The sequence below is a fragment of the Oncorhynchus kisutch genome, linkage group LG5, assembly GCF_002021735.2.
Source record: "Oncorhynchus kisutch isolate 150728-3 linkage group LG5, Okis_V2, whole genome shotgun sequence".
Classification (NCBI taxonomy): domain Eukaryota; kingdom Metazoa; phylum Chordata; class Actinopteri; order Salmoniformes; family Salmonidae; genus Oncorhynchus; species Oncorhynchus kisutch.
The window spans coordinates 68,817,769-68,837,291 of NC_034178.2; the positions used below are offsets into that span (position 1 = coordinate 68,817,769).

The 19,523-nt window shown below is 43.9% G+C and overlaps 1 protein-coding gene across 1 annotated transcript in view; it reads left to right on the plus strand.

The window, feature by feature from the left end:
* Nucleotides 1-4,448: 4,448 nt before the first annotated feature.
* Nucleotides 4,449-19,523, plus strand: part of LOC109879082 (podocalyxin-like protein 2) — a 41,133-nt gene continuing 26,058 nt past the window's right edge. The window contains exon 1 of the mRNA XM_020471269.2: nt 4,449-4,770. Coding sequence (XP_020326858.1) covers nt 4,740-4,770 — 31 coding nt within the window. The 5' untranslated portion in view covers nt 4,449-4,739. The remainder of the gene's footprint in view (nt 4,771-19,523) is intronic.

Below are 19,523 nucleotides of genomic sequence, written 5' to 3' on the forward strand. Positions count from 1 at the left end.
AGCACTCACAAACTTCTACAGATGCACAATCGAGAGCATCCTGTCGGGCTGTATCACCGCCTGGTACGGCAACTGCTCCGCCCACAACCGTAAGGCTCTCCAGAGGGTAGTGAGGTCTGCACAACGCATCACAACTACCTGCCCTCCAGGACACCTACACCACCCGATGTCACAGGAAGGCCATAAAGATCATCAAGGACAACAACCACCCGAGCCACTGCCTGTTCACCCCGCAATCATCCAGAAGGCGAGGTCAGTACAGGTGCATCAAAGCTGGGACCGAGAGACTGAAAAACAGCTTCTATCTCAAGGCCATCAGACTGTTAAACAGGCACCACTAACATTGAGTGGCTGCTGCCAACACACTGACTCAACTCCAGCCACTTTAATAATGGGAATTGATGGGAAATGATGTAAAATATATCACTAGCCACTTTAAACAATGCTACCTAATATAATGTTTACATACCCTACATTATTCATCTCATATGTATACGTATATACTGTACTCTATATCATCTACTGCATCCTTATGTAATACATGTATCACTAGCCACTTTAACTATGCCACTTTGTTTACATACTCATCTCATATGTATATACTGCACTCAATACCATCTACTGTATCTTGCCTATGCCGCTCTGTACCATCACTCATTCATATATCTTTATGTACATATTCTTTATCCTCTTACACTTGTGTCTATAAGGTAGTAGTTTTGGAATTGTTAGCTAGATTACTTGTTGGTTATTACTGCATTGTCGGAACTAGAAGCACAAGCATTTCGCTACACTCGCACTAACATCTACTAACCATGTGTATGTGACAAATAAAATTTGATTTGATTTGAACAGTAGTCCAACTGCATCAAAACTAGAGCCTGTAGGATCTGCCTTGTTGATAGTGTTGTTAAGAAGGCAGAGCAGTGCTTTTTTATGGACAGACTTCTCCCCATCTTAGCTACTGTTCTATCAATATGATTTGACCATGACAGTTTACAATCCAGGGTAACTCCAAGCAGTTTAGTCACCTCAACTTGTTAAATTTCCACATTATTCATTGCAAGATTTAGTTGGGGTTTAGTGAATGATTTGTCCCAAATACAATGCTTTTTGTTTTGGAAATATTTAGAACTAACTTATTCCTTGCCACCCATTCTGAAACTAACTGCAGCTCTTTGTTAAGTGTTGCAGTCATTTCAGTCGCTGTAGTATCTGACATACATAGACATAAAGATTGAAAAAAGTAAGGGGCCTAAACAGCTGCCCTGGGGAATTCCTAATTCGAACTGGATTTAGTTTGAGAGGCTTCAATTAAAGAACAACCTCTGTATTCTGTCAGACAGGTAGCTCTTTATCCACAATATAGCAGGGGGTGTAAAGCCATAACACATGCGTTTCTCCAGCAGCAGACTATGATCGATAATGTCAAAAGCTGCACTGAAGTCTAAGAAAACAGCTCCCACAATCTTTTTAGCATCAATTTCTCTCAGCCAATCATCAGTCATTTGTGTAAGTGCTGTGCTTGTTGAATGTCCTTCCCTATAAGCATGCTGAAAGTCTGTTATGAATTTGTTTACTGTAAAATAGCATTGTATCTTGTGAAACACCATTTTTTCCAGAAGTTTACTAAGGGTTGGTAACAGGCTGATTGGTCGGCTATTTGAGACAGTAATGGGGGCTTAACTATTCTTGGGTAGCGGGATGAGTTTTACTTCCTTCCAGGCCTGAGTGCACACACTTTCTAGTAGGCTTAAAATGATATGTCAAATAGTAACCATTTTCCTGTTTGACCGCTAGATTTAGGTGTATTATGACACCTCCATAATCTCATGTCGACTAGCCTATCAACACAGTTGGCTACAGCAGCACATGCCAAATCCAGGGTTGCGTTCAGTACATGTTCATGTTCTTTAACATTCAATTGAACGGAAACAGTGCTGTACTGAACGACCAGTTGAGAAAGGGTTTTGGATGTGGGTTGGGGAATGCTGTCAGTATGTCCACTACCCTTTTAAATACATCACTCATTGCTTCAAGCCACACCCACCAAACGGTAGCAAACGTACCTCAAAGTCGGTTAAAGAATGTACAAGAACGTTTTGGGGAAACGTGTCGTTCAGCACAACCGTTCAGCACAACCGGTTCGGCAATGTAGCAAACGTGCAAGCGAACTGAACGCACCTCAGAGTAGGTACATATTTTTTTTACATGAACTACTTCATCACGCACAGACTTTATTTGATGGAAACACATCCCTGGTGGGAAAATAGTTTTAAGAATATTCGCATGAACATCTGTCGCCAATTGGATGGAAACCTAGCTACTGTCTGCATGCAAATCAGAGCAGAAGGTTGCCCTCTGAAGTGTCACTGTTGACATTCTGTAACCACGTTTCCATCCACAATTTTTATGCCAGTAAAGTTATACTATATCAACAAAAAAAAACTTTTAAAAAATCATAACAGCTGTGATGGAAACGGGATGTTTCATTACTATTTTATAAATGCAGACCGATAATTTGTTTATTCGACATGGTGGGATCTTATAGTGTCGGTAACATGTATTATGCAAGAAATGCCGGCGAATTCTTCTTTATGCCCAAATATTGATATAATATCCATCACAACAAAGTTATCTTGGAGTCACACGATGATATGGTGTGTGTGGTGCTCCCACTACGACCTGGGAATATATATATATATATATATATATATATATATGTATACAATTTATTAGGCTACAGATTTTTTGTTGTGCAATTTCTCTGTTATACTAATCTATAATGAGCCTGTGGTTGATTAATGGGCGAACGCCTGATAGGCTGAGCTGAGGTCATGCAAACGCACATTTTAAAGTCGAGCGCTGCGTTCAGCAAAGAGACCTGCTCCGACTGTCGTCAGTTAGACAACCAAGATCATGGATAATACAAAAATAGAAAGGGTGCCTACAAACCTAAAAAGAGAACATTCTACATTTTCACCTCACTCAAAGCGTGCTATTTTCCCGGGTGGCTAAAACCCTAATTTGGTCAAACAGTGTTATCATCATTATTCCTGTAATGTAAGTGTCTGCCCTGCCCCTGTCCCTGTGCCTGTACCCTCGCTGGGGCCTGCTGCTCTGAAGAGAAAGCCCCTCTCCTCTCCTCCATGTGCTCCAGATTTGTTCTGATAGTATAACATTTCAAAATGCAATTGCGGGGGTAAAAAAAACACAGCTTTCAAGCTTCGTACCCTTGTCCCTGTCGAAGAGTGGAGGGTTTCATTTTTCTGTAGGTATAAATTATATTTCTCATCTCTTAATATTCAGCTCAATAGCAACTATTTTAGAATCAAGATATTTTATATGGCTATTAGATATAGAGCTGCATCCACACATTTCACTCACCGGCCATTATGAGGGAATAGGCCTATAGGTCTCATTGGTAGTAGACTACAACTGCAACTTTTCGGGTTTTTAGGGCAAAATGTACTGTTGGATGAATACATGGCTACTAGCAGTGGGTATTATATTTAGAGTCAGTGATATAGTTAATGTGTTTTGAGTTTCCACTTCCTCAGGTGTTCAAACCTCAAATGAATTAGCCTATGATATTTTGGGGCGGCAGGTATCCTAGTGGTTAGAGTGATGGGCCAGTAACCAAAAGGTTGCTGGATCGAATCACCGAGCTGACAAGGTAAGAATTTGTCATTCTGCCGCTGAACAAGGCAGTTAACCCCTCTGTTCCCCGGTAGGCCGTCATTGTAAATAAGAATTTGTTCTTAACTGACTTAGGACGTAAGGACAGCTAGGCGTGATAAATGGCTGACCTTGGATGCACCGGTTCACGATTATCTGCACTAACTTGTACAGTTGGTGGCAACCAGCCCACATCACTGCACCCCTTGGCGTAAGTTGTCACTAACTTGTACAGCCCATGACTTGGTCGGAATCAAATCATGTTATGTTAAGTTATTCATAATGATTTAGCATATTTATTATACTTTTTAATAAATCATTATGAAGGACTTTATAACATGATTACTCATGATTTGATTCCCGACCAAATCATGTACTGGTGCCGCCAACTGTAGAAGTTAGTGACACAACTGACACCAAGAGTGGAGGGATGTGGGCTGGTGTTGATAAAATGCCAGGGCCGAATTCTTGTCCCAGTCTGCCCCTGACCTATCCCCACTGTATTTGCTAGCTGTTGGCTAGAGTACACATGCTAAGACCATGCAGGCACGTTTGCTATGTATGCAAAAAAATTAAATAAACGGAAACACATTGAACTTTATATTTTTATTCAGTACATGAAAACGCATTTTCTTTATGCACATTTTTTAATATTCGTATGAAAATCTGTCGCCAATTGGATGGAAACCTAGCTTGTAATACTAATGCTTATTATACCACCTCTCTCATTGCCTTCCCAAACCCCGGCCTGGTCTGCTTGGTCTGGTTTCCCTTGTAAGCGTTCCCGGAAGTCTCGCGATGTTGCGCCTCTGGGATTAGAAACTCTGTGGTAGCAGCGTCTGTCACAGCAAACTTGTCTCCACGCAGCCACAGCGCTCAATTGCAGATAATCGTGAACCGGCGCATCCAAGTTCAGCCGTTTATCACGCCTAGTGGTCCTTACGTCCTAACCAGCCAGACTATTTGCGATGACGTGTCTCCCATCTGTCCGCTACCGCAGCTGAAAAACAACAAATCAAACATCTCAATTTAAACATTTTAGAAGTGTTTATGCTGCGGTTATGGCAGGCCTGCATCGCACGCGTATATTCGGTAAGTATGTTTTTTTATTATGGCAGTTCTGCGCCGCTATTTCAGTGTCGCATGATTGGATACGCGGTCGATTTAGTCTACTCTTCCATTTGTTGCATTTGGTTGTTGAAACATTGGCTGATACAAGATTATGAATGAATCTATCGTTTCAATTATCATTGCAATTGTTTATTCTCACATGATGATGACTGTGGATTATCAACAGAAGCCATAATAAGCCATAATAAACGTAATTTTTTCCGTATAGGATTTATAGTGATCATAAGGCTTGCTACCGTATTTTCCAAAGCAATATCCACAGACGCATAAAACTGTCAACATCATTCTAATGCCCAAGAGGCCTGCATGTATGGAAGGAAAGAAAAATCTATGTAGGCTCAATCTATCATTTGCAACAAACTGCTTTGTTGAACGTGAGGTTCATTAGAAGTGCACTGATGGTTGCAATAGAGTGAATTCAAGAAGACCTGTGTTTGAATTTGAAACCTAAATCTGTCCAAGTAAGAGAAGTGTCATTTTAGTGAATTTACAATAATGTTCTAACAACATTAAATAATCGTAATTTGAATTTAGTTCTTTAACTTTTTCATAATCTAGAATCATGACACGCTTCATATGATCCTCTAGAATCATGACACGCTTCATATGATCCTCTAGAATCATGACACGCTTCAGATTGTAATCTAGAATCATGACACGCTTCAAATGATCATCTAGAATCAGGACACGCTTCAGATGATCATCTAGAATCATGACACGTTTCAGATGATCATCTAGAATCATGACACGTTTCAGATGATCATCTAGAATCATGACAAGCTTCATATGATCATCTAGAATCATGACACGTTTCAGATGATCATCTAGAATCATGACACGTTTCAGATGATCATCTAGAATCATGACAAGCTTCATATGATCATCTAGAATCAGGACACGCTTCAGATGATCATCTAGAATCATGACACGTTTCAGATGATCATCTAGAATCATGACACGTTTCAGATGATCATCTAGAATCATGACAAGCTTCATATGATCATCTAGAATCATGACACGTTTCAGATGATCATCTAGAATCATGACAAGCTTCATATGATCATCTAGAATCATGACACGTTTCAGATGATCATCTAGAATCATGACACGTTTCAGATGATCATCTAGAATCATGACACGCTTCAGATGATCATCTAGAATCATGACACGCTTCATATGATCCTCTAGAACCATGGGCTCCTGAGTGGCGCAGCATTCTAAGGCACTGCGTCTCAGTGCTAGAGGCTTCACTACAGACCCTGGTTCGATTCCAGGCTGTATCACAAACAGCCATGATTGAGCGGCGCACAATTTGCCCAGCGTTGTCCGGTTTAGGGTTTGGCTGCGGTAGGCGGTCATTGTAAATAAGAATTTGTTCTTTAACTGACTTGACCAAGTTACAAAAAAATAACAAAGAAAATTAAACATGCTTCAAATCTTAATCTAGAACCATGAGAATCTTTAGATTATAATCTAGAACCATGAGAATCTTTAGATTATAATCTAGAACCATGAGAATCTTTAGATTATAATCTAGAACCATGAGAATCTTTAGATTATAATCTAGAACCATGAGAATCTTTAGATTATAATCTAGAACCATGAGAATCTTTAGATTATAATCTAGAACCATGACAATCTTTAGATTATAATTTAGAATCATCACACACTTCACATGTATGCCTATCAAATACGGTGTTGGTTTAAACATTTTAGTATAATGATTACTGTTCAAAACTGTGAATGAAGCATGTCTGTAGACAACTGGAACGCAATCTTTAATGTTGATGAAGAAGTGCTAGAGACTAGTCTAGGTCAAGAGAGGGCTATTCATTCTGATATTGTGGCTATGCTCTTGCAGCCTGGTCAATGCATCAGACATAATTAATGAGCACAGCCAAACCTGGTTGGAGATGAGCCAACTAATAGAGAGCAGACAAATTATCTTCACAAGTTTCCCTCAGATAAATGGCTTACCCTTTAACACATAAGTCTAATAGTGCAGGTTTGGCAAGTAACTGATTACGGCTGCGTGTAATCTGATTACAAAATTAAAATAATAAAACAATTCAGAAAGGATGTTTGCGAAAAATAAATACATTATGACACCTTTTCTGTTTCTTTCAATGACTTTCAATTCAGCTGTGAAAAAAGACAGAGAGCACTATGATGACAAACCAAATGATGACCACCAATCAGAGACCACTATGATGACACACCAAATGATGACCACCAATCAGAGCCCACTATGATGACACACCAAATGCATTTCATGGATCCTTTTTGTCTTCTTCTAATGCCTCTTAAAGGGGAAGTAATCCACCCAACCATGTAAATGTGTTGGGCATCTGGAATGTATTGCTTGAGACATTGTAAACAGTCATGGCATGCCAGCGACAGATCTGGGACCAAGTAACATCCCTTCACCAGATCCAGTTGAATAATTTCATAGTTTTCATAGTTTGTATTATTGCCTCTCATATTCTCATAATAGCCAACGAGAATATGACTGATATTACCTCGTTGTTCTCTATGACTGATATCACCCCGTTGTTCTCTATGACTGATATCACCTCGTTGTTCTCTATGACTGATATCACCTCGTTGTTCTCTATGACTGATATCACCTCGTTGTTCTCTATGACTGATATCACCTCGTTGTTCTCTATGACTGATATCACCCCGTTGTTCTCTATGACTGATATCACCCCGTTGTTCTCTATGACTGATATTACCTCGTTGTTCTCTATGACTGATATTACCTCGTTGTTCTCTATGACTGATATCACCCCGTTGTTCTAGTGGTCCAGTGCTGTGACATACTGTAGAATACATTTGGGTTCTAGCACAGGCCCAGACAGAACAAGGGCAGCACTTCTGTACAGTTTACTCCTCTATCTCTCCAACTCCCTCGCTTCACCAGCTCTGTGATATGCGTTTACCTCAACACATTGCCTTCCTCTGCCCTGGCTGGCTGACTGGCTGACTGGCTAACTGGTTAGTTGGCTGACCGGCTGGCTAGCTGACTAGTTGGCTGGCTGGCTGACTGGCTAGCTGACTAGTTGGCTGGCTGGCTGACTGGCTAACTGGTTGGTTGGCTGACTGGCTGGCTAGCTGACTAGTTGGCTGGCTGGTTGGCTGACTGGCTGGCTAGCTGACTAGTTGGCTGGCTGGCTGCCTGGCTGGCTGGCTGCCTGGCTGGCTAGCTGACTGGTTGGCTGACTGGCTGGCTAGCTGACTAGTTGGCTGGCTGGCTGGCTGGCTGGCTGGCTGGCTGCCTGGCTGGATGGCTGGCTGACTGGCTGGCTGACTGGTTAACTGGTTGGTTGGCTGGCTGGCTAGCTGACTAGTTGGCTGGCTGGCTGGCTGCCTGGCTGGCTGGCTGGCTAGCTGACTAGTTGGCTGGCTGGCTGGTTGGCTGACTGGCTGGCTGGCTGACTAGTTGGCTGGCTGGCTGCCTGGCTGCCTGGCTGCCTGGCTGGCTAGCTGGCTAGCTGACTAGTTAGCTGACTGGCTGCCTGGCTGGCTGGCTGCCTGGCTGGTTGGCTAGCTGACTAGTTAGCTGACTGGCTGGCTGCCTGGCTGGCTAGCTGACTAGTTAGCTGACTGGCTGGCTAGCTGACTAGTTAGCTGACTGGCTGGCTGCCTGGCTGGCTAGCTGACTAGTTAGCTGACTGGCTGCCTGGCTGGCTGGCTGCCTGGCTGGTTGGCTAGCTGACTAGTTAGCTGACTGGCTGGCTGCCTGGCTGGCTGCCTGGCTGGCTAGCTGACTAGTTAGCTGACTGACTGGCTGCCTGGCTGGCTGCCTGGCTGGCTGGCTAGCTGACTAGTTATTCCGTTGTTCTCTATGACTGATATCACCCCGTTGTTCTCTATGACTGATATCACCCCGTTGTTTTCTATGACTGATATCACCCCGTTGTTCTCTATGACTGATATCACCCCGTTGTTCTCTATGACTGATATTACCCCGTTGTTCTCTATGACTGATATTACCCCGTTGTTCTCTATGACTCATATCACCCCGTTGTTCTCTATGACTGATATCACCCCGTTGTTCTCTATGACTGATATCACCCCGTTGTTCTCTATGACTGATATCACCCCGTTGTTCTCTATGACTGATATCACCTCGTTGTTCTCGATGACAGATATCACCTCGTTGTTCTCTATGACTGATATCACCCCGTTGTTCTCTATGACTGATATCACCCCGTTGTTCTCTATGACTGATATCACCCCATTGTTCTCTATGACTGATATCACCCCGTTGTTCTCGATGACTGATATCACCCCGTTGTTCTAGTGGTCCAGTGCTGTGACATACTGTAGAATACATTTGGGTTCTAGCACAGGCCCAGACAGAACAAGGGCAGCACTTCTGTACAGTTTACTCCTCTATCTCTCCAACTCCCTCGCTTCACCAGCTCTGTGATATGCGTTTACCTCAACACATTGCCTTCCTCTGCCCTGGCTGGCTGACTGGCTGACTGGCTAACTGGTTAGTTGGCTGACCGGCTGGCTAGCTGACTAGTTGGCTGGCTGGCTGACTGGCTAGCTGACTAGTTGGCTGGCTGGCTGACTGACTGGCTAACTGGTTGGTTGGCTGACTGGCTGGCTAGCTGACTAGTTGGCTGGCTGGTTGGCTGACTGGCTGGCTAGCTGACTAGTTGGCTGGCTGGCTGCCTGGCTGGCTGCCTGGCTGGCTAGCTGACTAGTTGGCTGGCTGGTTGGCTGACTGGCTGGCTAGCTGACTAGTTGGCTGGCTGGCTGCCTGGCTGGATGGCTGGCTGACTGGTTAACTGGTTGGTTGGCTGGCTGGCTAGCTGACTAGTTGGCTGGCTGGCTGGCTGCCTGGCTGGCTGGCTGCCTGGCTGGCTGGCTGGCTAGCTGACTAGTTGGCTGGCTGGCTGGTTGGCTGACTGGCTGGCTAGCTGACAAGTTGGCTGGCTGGCTGCCTGGCTGCCTGGCTGGCTGGCTGCCTGGCTGGCTAGCTGACTAGTTAGCTGACTGGCTGGCTAGCTGACTAGTTAGCTGACTGGCTGGCTGCCTGGCTGGCTGCCTGGCTGGATAGCTGACTAGTTAGCTGACTGGCTGGCTGCCTGGCTGGCTAGCTGACTAGTTAGCTGACTGGCTGGCTAGCTGACTAGTTAGCTGACTGGCTGGCTGCCTGGCTGGCTGCCTGGCTGGCTGGCTAGCTGACTAGTTATTCCGTTGTTCTCTATGACTGATATCACCCCGTTGTTCTCTATGACTGATATCACCCCGTTGTTCTCTATGACTGATATCACCCCGTTGTTCTCTATGACTGATATCACCCCGTTGTTCTCTATGACTGATATTACCCCGTTGTTCTCTATGACTGATATCACCCCGTTGTTCTCTATGACTGATATCACCCCGTTGTTCTCTATGACTGATATCACCCCGTTGTTCTCGATGACTGATATCACCCCGTTGTTCTAGTGGTCCAGTGCTGTGACATACTGTAGAATACATTTGGGTTCTAGCACAGGCCCAGACAGAACAAGGGCAGCACTTCTGTACAGTTTACTCCTCTATCTCTCCAACTCCCTTGCTTCACCAGCTCTGTGATATGCGTTTACCTCAACACATTGCCTTCCTCTGCCCTGGCTGGCTGACTGGCTGACTGGCTGACTGGCTAACTGGTTAGTTGGCTGACCGGCTGGCTAGCTGACTAGTTGGCTGGCTGGCTGACTGGCTAGCTGACTAGTTGGCTGGCTGGCTGACTGGCTAACTGGTTGGTTGGCTGACTGGCTGGCTAGCTGACTAGTTGGCTGGCTGGTTGGCTGACTGGCTGGCTAGCTGACTAGTTGGCTGGCTGGCTGCCTGGCTGGCTGGCTGGCTGACTGGCTAACTGGTTGGTTGGCTGACTGGCTGGCTAGCTGACTAGTTGGCTGGCTGGTTGGCTGACTGGCTGGCTAGCTGACTAGTTGGCTGGCTGGCTGCCTGGCTGGCTGGCTGCCTGGCTGGCTAGCTGACTAGTTGGCTGGCTGGTTGGCTGACTGGCTGGCTAGCTGACTAGTTGGCTGGCTGGCTGACTGGCTAACTGGTTGGTTGGCTGACTGGCTGGCTAGCTGACTAGTTGGCTGGCTGGTTGGCTGACTGGCTGGCTAGCTGACTAGTTGGCTGGCTGGCTGCCTGGCTGGCTGGCTGCCTGGCTGGCTAGCTGACTAGTTGGCTGGCTGGTTGGCTGACTGGCTGGCTAGCTGACTAGTTGGCTGGCTGGCTGGCTGGCTGCCTGGCTGGATGGCTGGCTGACTGGCTGGCTGACTGGCTAACTGGTTGGTTGGCTGGCTGGCTAGCTGACTAGTTGGCTGGCTGGCTGGCTGCCTGGCTGGATGGCTGGCTGACTGGCTGGCTGGCTGGCAAACTGGTTGGTTGGCTGGCTGGCTAGCTAGCTGGCTGGCTGGTTGGCTGACTGGCTGGCTAGCTGACTAGTTGGCTGGCTGGCTGCCTGGCTGCCTGGCTGCCTGGCTGGCTAGCTGACTAGTTAGCTGACTGGCTGCCTGGCTGGCTGGCTGCCTGGCTGCCTGGCTGGCTAGCTGACTAGTTAGCTGACTGGCTGGCTGCCTGGCTGGCTGGCTGCCTGGCTGGCTAGCTGACTAGTTAGCTGACTGGCTGCCTAGCTGACTAGTTAGCTGACTGGCTGGCTGCCTGGCTGGCTGCCTGGCTGGCTGGCTAGCTGACTAGTTAGCTGACTGGCTGACTGACTCACAACATGAGGAATGATTCAATATCCAAAATACTGTAATGCCGATGTTCCCCCAAATGGAAATAACCTTGACTGAATGCTACTTTTATACAAGAAGCTGTCTATGGAGGGACAGAGATATTACGCCTCATGACATGGTTATTTACTATGCTGACAGAGATATTAAGCCTCATTACATGGTTATTTACTATGCTGACAGAGATATTAAGCCTCATTAAATGGTTATTTACTATGCTGACAGAGATATTACGCCTCATTACATGGTTATTTACTATGCTGACAGAGATATTAAGCCTCATTACATGGTTATTTACTATGCTGACAGAGATATTACGCCTCATTACATGGTTATTTACTATGCTGACAGAGATATTAAGCCTCATTACATGGTTATTTACTATGCTGACAGAGATATTACGCCTCATTACATGGTTATTTACTATGCTGATAGAGAGTAGCTGTTTATGCTTCTCCATCCTGTATTTCACTGACTGATTCAGAAGGAACCAGGATAGGGTTCTCTTCTACCTCTGACATCCAGACAGATATCAGACCTATCCTGAGTCAGACAGATATCAGACCTATCCTGAGTCAGACAGATATCAGACCTATCCTGAGTCAGACAGATATCACACCTATCCTGAGTCAGACAGATATCACACCTATCCTGAGTCAGACAGATATCACACCTATCCTGAGTCAGACAGATATCACACCTATCCTGAGTCAGACAGATATCACACCTATCCTGAGTCAGACAGATATCACACCTACCCTGAGTCAGACAGATATCACACCTATCCTGAGTCAGACAGATATCACAACTATCCTGAGTCAGACAGATATCACACCTATCCTGAGTCAGACAGATATCACACCTATCCTGAGTCAGACAGATATCACACCTATCCTGAGTCAGACAGATATCAGACCTATCATGAGTCAGACAGATATCAGACCTATCCTAAGTCAGACAGACCTATCCTGAGTCAGGCAGATATCAGATATATCCTCAGTCAGACAGATATCAGACCTATCCTGAGTCATATCAGACCTATCCCGAGTCAGACTCATATCTGACCTATCCCGAGTCAGACTCATATCTGACCTATCCTGAGTCAGACTCATATAAACCTTTGTGTATGAGTCTCTGTCCACTTTCCCTGCAGCTCACAGTTTTCTGCTGTGAACAATGTGCACTGCTGGCAGCCATGCCAAGAGACCAGGGACTATAAATCTTACTACTACCCACAGTTAAAGCTACCTAGCAGCCTACGCAGTGCTGCAAAGTCAGCCTCTGTCTGTCTGCAGCCCAGCCGTCCTCCTACAGCAAGCAACCAGCATCCTGGAACCCATGCAGAGCAGGTAGAATAGTAATTCATCATGAATGCACATTGTAGGACAGATAACTGATTGATTACTGATGGAGATAACAGTTGGTAGTATAACGACCCAAACCATTCACATGTACACTGTTTCACTACTTCATCCTTGTAAAGGATATGAAGGATGTCCCCTGTGATGCAGTGATTGTAAAGGATATGAACGATGTCCACTGTGATGCAGTGATTGTAAAGGATATCAAATATAATTTTGTTGGTCACATACCCGCGTTGAGCAGATGTTATTGCGGGTGTCGTGAAATGCTTGTGTTTCTGTCTCCGACAGTGCAGTAATATCTAACAAGTAATATCTAACAGTTTCACAACATACACTCAATACACACAAATCTAAGTAAGGAATGGATTAAGAATATACACTACTGTTCAAAAGTTTGGGGTCACTTAGATATGTCCTTGTTTTTGAAAGAAAACAACATAAAATTGATCAGATATATGGAATATCTACATAGGCGTACAGAGGCCCATTATCAGCAATCATCACTCCTGTGTTCCAATGTTATGTTATGTTGTGTTAGCTAATCCAAGTTTATATTTTTGAAAGTTTAATTGATCATTAGAAAACCCTTTTGCAATTATGTTAGCACAGCTGAAAACTGTTGTTCTGATTAAAGAAGCAATAAAACTGTCCTTTAGACTAGTTGAGTATCTGGAGCATCAGCATTTGTGGGTTCGATTACAAGCTCAAAAAGGCCTGAAACAAAGACCTATCTTCTGAAACTCGTCAGTCTATTCTTGTTCTGAGAAATTATGGCTATTCCATGTGAGAAATTGCCAAGAAACTGAAGATCTCGTACAACGCTGTGTACTACTCCGTTCACAGAACAGCGCAAACTGGCTCTAACAAGAATAGATAAGGCGGGGCTTTACCTAGCAAAGACTTATAGATGACCTGGAGCCAGTGGGTTTGGCGAAAAATATTTTGCGAGGGTCAGCCAACAAGAACATACAAGTCGTAGTGTTGGGTCGTATATGGGGCTTTGGTGGCAAAACGGAGATCACTGTGATAGACTACGTCCAATTTGCTGAGTAGAGTGTTGGAGGCAATTTTGTAAATGACATCACCGAAGTCAAGAATCGGTAGGATAGTCAGTTTTACGAGGGTATGTTTGGCAGCATGAGTGAAGGAGGCTTTGTTGCGAAATAGGAAGCCGATTCTAGATTTAATTTTGGATTGGAGATGTTTGATGTGAGTCTGGAAGGAGAGTTTACAGTCTAACCAGACACCTAGGTATTTGTAGTTGTCCACATATTCTAAGTCAGAACCATCCAGAGTAGTGATGCTAGTCGGGCGGGCAGGTGCGGGCAGCAATTGGTTGAAGAGCATGCATTTAGTTTTAGTTTTAAGATACAGTGCCATAGTATAGAGTACAGTATATACATATGAGATGGGTGATGCAATATTTACAAATAATTAAAGTGACTAAGATACCGTAGAATAGTATAGAGTACAGTTTACACATATGAGATGAGTAATGCAGATACAGATACATTATTAAAGTGGCTAGTGTTTAATTTCCTTAAAGTGGCCAGTGATTCCTAATCTATGTCTATAGGCAGCCGCCTCTGATGTGCTAGTGATGGCTGTTTAACAGTCTGATGGCCTTGAGATAGAAGCTGTTTTTCAGTCTCTCGGTCCCAGCTTCGATGCACCTGTACTGACCTCGCCTTCTGGATGATAGCAGGGTGAACAGGCAGTGGCTCGGGTGGTTATGGTCCTTGATGATTTTCTTGGCCTTCCTGTGGCATTGGGTGCTGTAGGTGTCCTGGAGGGTAGAAGGTTTGCCCCAGGTGATGGGTTGTTGATGCAGTTACCATACCAACCGGTGATACAGCCTGGCAGGATGCTCTCGATTGTCCATCTGTAAAAGTTTGTGAGGGTTTTAGGTGTTAAGCCAAATTTATTCAGCCTCCTGAGGTTGAAGAGGCGCTGTTGCTATTGCGCCTTCTTCACCACACTGTTTGTGTGGGTGGACCATTTCAGATCGTCAGTGAAGTGTACGCCGAGGAACTCGGCTTTCCACCTTCACCACAGCGGTCCCTCTGCTGTTTCCTGAAGTCCACGGTCATCTCCTTAGTTTTGTTGACGTTGAGTGAGAGGTTCTTTTTCTGGCACCACACTCCCAGAGCCCTCACCTCCTCCCTGTAGGCTGTGTCATTTGTTGTTGGTAATCAAGCCTACTACTGTTGTGTCGTCTGCAAACTTGATGATTGAGTTGGAGGCGTGCATGGCCACACAGTCATGGGTGAACAGGGAGTACAGGAGGGGGCTGAGCACGCACCCTTGTGGGGTCCCAGTGTTGAGGATCAGCGAAGAGGAGGTGTTGTTTTCTACCTTCACCACCTGGGGGTGACCCGTCAGGAAATCCAGGACCCAGTTGCACAGGGCGGGGTTCAGACCCAGGGCCTCGAGCTTGATGATGAGCTTGGAGGGTACTATGGTGTTGAATGCTGAGCTATAGTCAATGAACAGCATTCTTACATAGGTATGCCTCTTGTCCAGATGGAACAGGGCAGTGTGCAGTGTGGTGGCCATTGCATCGTCTGTGGATCTTTTGGGGAGGTAAGCAAATTGAAGTGAGTCTAGGGTGGCAGTTAAGGTGGAGGTGATATGATCCTTGACTAGTCTCTCAAAACACTTCATGATGACAGAGGTGAGTGCTACGGGCGATAGTCATTTAGTTCAATTACCTTTGCTTTCTTAGGTACAGGGACAATAGTGGCCATCTTGAAGCATGTGGGGACAACAGACTGGGATAGGGAGATATTGAATATATCTGTATGAAGGGTGTCCAATGCAGTGCAGTGATTGTGAGTGCACCTACAGCAGACAGCAGGATCCTGGAAACTATTGCGAGCAGAGAATAGTCATTTATCATGCTATTGATCACCATTATGGGAAGACGCCTATGAAAATCCTGTAATGCAGATAACAAAGTTACTGGAACCTGTGTCATTCTACTACATGTAATTCACACATACACACACACACACACACACACACACACACACACACACACACACACACACAAAGATGAAGAATCACACACAAAATCAATGCCCAGTGGGGTGCAGAGCAGCGACTGCACATGTGAAGGATGCCCTTGCAGTGTAGGGCCACTGGTTGTGAGAACAGTCCAAAAAGTGAAGGATACGGTTCACTTCCAGATGGTTAACAACATTGGTCTTTACAGAGATCATCAGGAGAGCAGAGAGGAGTCAATGACAATCTATCCTGATCATCACTACTGTAACGCTTGTACTTCATACTTATTTGACTTATTGTCATTTTTTATTTTATTACTACTGTAATGTTGATTACTACTGCAATGTTGACTACTGTAATGTTGACTACTGTACTGTAATGTTGACTACTGTAATGTTGACTACTGTAATGTTGACTACTGTACTGTAATGTTGACTACTACTGTAATGTTGACTACTGTAATGTTGACTACTGTACTGTAATGTTGACTACTGTACTGTACTGTTGATTTCTGTAATGTTGACTACTGTAATGTTGACTATTACTGTAATGTTGATTTCTGTAATGTTGATTTCTGTAATGTTGACTATTACTGTAATGTTGACTACTGTAATGTTGACTAATGTACTGTAATAATGACTACTGTAATGTTGACTACTGTAATGTTGACTACTGTACTGTAATGTTGACTACTGTAATGTTGACTACTGTACTGCAATGTTGACTACTGTAATGTTGACTACTGTAATGTTGACTAGTGTACTGTAATGTTGACGACTGTACTGTAATGTTGACTACTGTAATGTTGACTACTGTAATGTTGACTAATGTACTGTAATGTTGACTACTGTAATGTTGATTACTGTAATGATGACTACTGTAATGTTGACTATTACTGTAATGTTGACTACTACTGTAATGTTGACTACTGTACTGTAATGTTGACTACTGTAATGTTGACTACTGTAATGTTGACTAATGTACTGTAATGTTGACTACTGTAATGTTGATTACTGTAATGATGACTACTGTAATGTTGACTACTGTACTGTAATGTTGACTACTGTAATGTTGACTACTGTAATGTTGACTACTGTAATGTTGACTAATGTACTGTAATGTTGACGACTGTACTGTAATGTTGACTACTGTAATGTTGACTAATGTACTGTAATGTTGACTACTGTAATGTTGATTACTGTAATGATGACTACTGTAATGTTGACTACTGTAATGTTGACTAATGTACTGTAATGTTGACTACTGTAATGTTGACTACTGTAATGTTGATTACTGTAATGTTGACTATTACTGTAATGTTGACTACTACTGTAATGTTGACTACTGTACTGTAATGTTGACTACTGTAATGTTGACTACTGTAATGTTGACTAATGTACTGTAATGTTGACTACTGTAATGTTGATTACTGTAATGATGACTACTGTAATGTTGACTACTGTAATGTTGACTACTGTACTGTAATGTTGACTACTGTAATGTTGACTACTGTAATGTTGACTAATGTACTGTAATGTTGACGACTGTACTGTAATGTTGACTACTGTAATGTTGACTAATGTACTGTAATGTTGATTACTGTAATGATGACTACTGTAATGTTGACTACTGTAATGTTGACTACTGTACTGCAATGTTGACTACTGTAATGTTGACTACTGTAATGTTGACTAATGTACTGTAATGTTGACGACTGTACTGTAATGTTGACTACTGTAATGTTGACTAATGTACTGTAATGTTGACTACTGTAATGTTGATTACTGTAATGATGACTACTGTAATGTTGACTACTACTGTAATGTTGACTACTGTAATGTTGAGGGAGCTAGCGCACAACCTTTATACCTGCTGTAAGTTTGATTTGATTTGATACTCCACATGAATACCCTGCAACTCGCTGCAGCTCCCGAGTGGCGCAGCAGTCTAAGGCACTCCATCTCAGTGTTTGAGGCGTCACTACAGACACCCTGGTTTGAATCCAAGCTGCATCACAACCAGCTGTGATTGGGAGTCCCATAGGGCGGTGCACAATTGGCCCAGCGTCGTCCGGGTTTGGCTGGGGTAGGACCTCATTATAAATAAGAATTTGTTCTTAACTGACTTGCCTCGTTAAATAAAGGTTAAATAAAACAAAACAAATGGCTGCTATCTGATCCAGTGAACACAGGGAATCTGACTCCAACAGGGAGATTTAGAGGGAATCTGACTCCAACAGGGAGATTTAGAGGGAATCTGACTCCAACAGGGAGATTTAGAGGGAATCTGACTCCAACAGGGAGATTTAGAGGGAATCTGACTCCAACAGGGAGATTTAGAGGGAATCTGACTCCAACAGGGAGATTTAGAGGGAATCTGACTCCAACAGGGAGATTTAGAGGGAATCTGACTCCAACAGGGAGATTTAGAGGGAATCTGACTCCAACAGGGAGATTTAGAGGGAATCTGACTCCAACAGGGAGATTTAGAGGGAATCTGACTCCAACAGGGAGATTTAGAGGGAATCTGACTCCAACAGGGAGATTTAGAGGGAATCTGACTCCAACAGGGAGATTTAGAGGGAATCTGACTCCAACAGGGAGATTTAGAGGGAATCTGACTCCAACAGGGAGATTTAGAGGGAATCTGACTCCAACAGGGAGATTTAGAGGGAATCTGACTCCAACAGGGAGATTTAGAGGGAATCTGACTCCAACAGAGAGAGATTTAGAGGGAATCTGACTCAAACAGGGAGATTTAGAGGGAATCTGACTCCAACAGGGAGATTTAGAGGGAATCTGACTCCAACAGGGAGATTTAGAGGGAATCTGACTCCAACAGAGAGAGATTTAGAGGGAATCTGACTCAAACAGGGAGATTTAGGGGCAAGAGAGAATTGTATCAACTGAAGAAGCAAAAGATTTTGCACAATCACTCAGGGATCATCCTAAAATCCTGTTCCAAGTAAAAGAAACAATTACCAAGAGTATCAATTTGATTTAATCCACAATGACTATCATTGATGCTGTTCTTGTTGCTGTTGTTTATGTGCATTGGGCGTGTATGAGTTAACTACATGTGAGGTCAGTAGTGTCCATTCACATCACATATTGGTCAATGAAATTACATTGAAAGTAAAGTTTTGTGAGTGGTAAAACTCCAGAAACATGCGGTTATAGCGGTTGTTTTGGAGTGTCTGAGATGGAACTGCGTTAGAACTGTCAAATCCACAAGTGGCTCCTTGCATTATACCTAAAGCGGACATTGTCATTGGCTGCAGGGAGTCGCATTAACAGAATACAGCCTGGTTTACAGGTTGGAACACTGGAATGTGAGATGGAATCTACACCTCCATTAGGAACACTGGAATGTGAGATGGAATCTACACCTCCATTAGGAACACTGGAATGTGAGATGGAATCTACACCTCCATTAGGAACACTGGAATGTGAGATGGAATCTACACCTCCATTAGGAACACTGGAATGTGAGATGGAATCTACACCTCCATTAGGAACACTGGAATGTGAGATGGAATCTACACCTCCATTAGGAACACTGGAATGTGAGATGGAATCTACACCTCCATTAG